The 2,249-nt window shown below is 54.8% G+C and overlaps 1 protein-coding gene across 1 annotated transcript; it reads left to right on the top strand.

Moving 5' to 3' along the window:
• Nucleotides 1–30: 30 nt before the first annotated feature.
• SPRG_18462 (hypothetical protein) lies at nt 31–435 on the top strand (the record flags this gene model as incomplete). The annotated part of the gene is made up of 1 exon (XM_012357902.1): nt 31–435. A coding segment is annotated over one exon (405 nt), but the record flags the coding sequence as incomplete, so codon positions are not given.
• Nucleotides 436–2,249: the final 1,814 nt, after the last annotated feature.

A 2,249-nucleotide genomic window follows, 5' to 3' on the forward strand; every position in this document is an offset into this window, starting at 1 on the left:
CCGAACGCGGCGCTCCCGCCGTCGTCGGAGCGCATCTCGCGCGCGATCACGCGCCTCCACGACTCGATCTTGGCCAACTTTGACAACATCGCCGAGGACAACCGCGAGCTCCTCGACTCGCTCATCGCCGAGCACTTGCCGGCCAAGCTCCGCGCCGTGGCCCTCGACCGCGTCAACGCCCAGGTGCCGCTTGCGTACATCAAGTGCATTGTCGCGGCGGGCCTCGCCAGTAAGATTGTGTACCGCGAGGGCCTCCAGTACGTCGAGACGCTTCCGGAGAGCAACCTCGCCAACATTGCCGTCTCGTACCTCAAGCAGGAGAAGAAGGTGCAGGCGCTCGTCGGCGAGCTTGGTGCGTCCAACCTCGCCCACCGCGAAGAGATGGCCGACCTCCTTATCCGCGGCGGTGTCCGTGCCGGTGTCACCACCTTGTAAAGATGAGGTCCCACATCCTCATCGTTTGTGCTGGAAACCACGCGCTCGTAATATATGGATATATAGTTATCTTCTTTCCGAGTGGAGTTTTAAAGAGAGCCATGGCAAGCACAGCGTGGCTTGACGCACTGGAGGCGATGCGCGGGCCGCGAATCTTCGCAACTGGTCGGTTGTGGCAAGGGTTCATACAATGGTTGTCATGGACCCTTGGTTGTGGCATGCATACAACCTGTACAACGAGGGGATTGATTGATGTCCTTGGTTGTGGGATGAGTGTGACGAGCAGATACTGTAGTCCTTGTTAAAGCTCCTCCAAGGGTAGATCAAGTGTGGAGTAGAATGCATTCTTCAACACCCTTGGCTCCTCGCAATGGGACAATGCATTCGAGATGGTCGTCGACCAAGAGATGCTGCTGGAGACGGGTTGTTGCTTGCCGTGACAGCTTGATACACTGATACCGGGATGACGTGGCAGTTGCTCCGGCCTGCAATCCCAGCAACACCCACCTTTCTCTCGGTTTGCTGTAGTACCGGTACAAGCATCGTTGCCAAGACGATTTTGGCTGCGAATCGTGCTCGTGTATCAGGAGGTCTGACAGCGTCTCACATTGCACAATTGTGTTTGTGAGGCTGCTACATCGAACCTCACGTCGCCCTATCCTTCATGGCGCACGATGTTGGCAAGCGACGTATCCAATCCGATACTTAGACGGATAGTAGATGCGTCTTGAAAATCCAATCGAGCGGATAGCCGCATGTGATAGAAGGTCACAATACAAACCTAAGGTCACGTTGCCGTTGTCGACTGCAACACGACCCGAGCAGGTGCTATAAGTATACCACAATCTTGACGCAAGGCGTGTGAATTTCTATCCGTCGTGATGCCTTGCTAGTGTCTGGCTGCTTGCTCTACTCGTCGGTCTACAGTGTAGATGCTGGCTTGACCTCTACACGAAAAGCAGTATGTTGGCAGCAACGGAAGAGGCACGGACCTTAATGCATGAGGCAAATCGATGCGCTCGATTGCCAAGTCGACAGTTCTGATTATTGCCTCCCATGACGCACGCGAAAAGAGGGTCGGCATTCAGAAGAGGGCGGGCGTCTGACAGGCGCAACTGGCCACAGCGTTTCATTACAGTGTATTGCAGCTCTTCGGACACTGTATGGGAAGCCAATCGAACCACCAGTGATAGCAGGTGCGACGGCTGCGTTGCCTGATAACGAACGATGGTTGGCGCGACAAAAGCATGGAAGCATGCACGATGGAAGGGAACATGCCACGGTACGTCGTCGACCACATAAAAACTCGAATTTTGGAAACAAGCTACCGGTACCGGTACTCCCCGATGCGACCATACAAATCACAACTATCGTATATATCATGCAGGGCACCGCGGCTACTCGTCGTTCGAAGAAGAAGCAGCCTTCGATGAATCACTGGTTGGATGCGCGCGTCGGAAGCCGCTGCAACTTATGCTGTTTCGGTTCCTGCAAGCAGTGGATGACCGAAGTTTCTGAACTTTTTCCGAGCCGAGTAAAATCGTGGTTGCCGTGAATCAACGGCCACGAGCGAGCGTGTGCAGTCTCTCTCTTGGGTGATAAACGACTGGCGCCGTCCACGACATGTGGGCTTCTTCAAGCTTTGCCGTCGGCACCCAAGGGGCCAGCGGTCTCGACCCTGGTTGTCGCACGCCACATCCAGGATTGGCCATGGACTGTGTCAAACATTTGATTGGTGGACATGTCGGCCATATCTGCTTCGGATTTGGTGTATTTGCTCGTCACGTCCACCAATCCGATGCGGCGAATGAAAA

This window comes from Saprolegnia parasitica (genome assembly GCF_000151545.1).
Source record: "Saprolegnia parasitica CBS 223.65 unplaced genomic scaffold supercont2.1219, whole genome shotgun sequence".
NCBI lineage: Eukaryota > Oomycota > Saprolegniomycetes > Saprolegniales > Saprolegniaceae > Saprolegnia > Saprolegnia parasitica.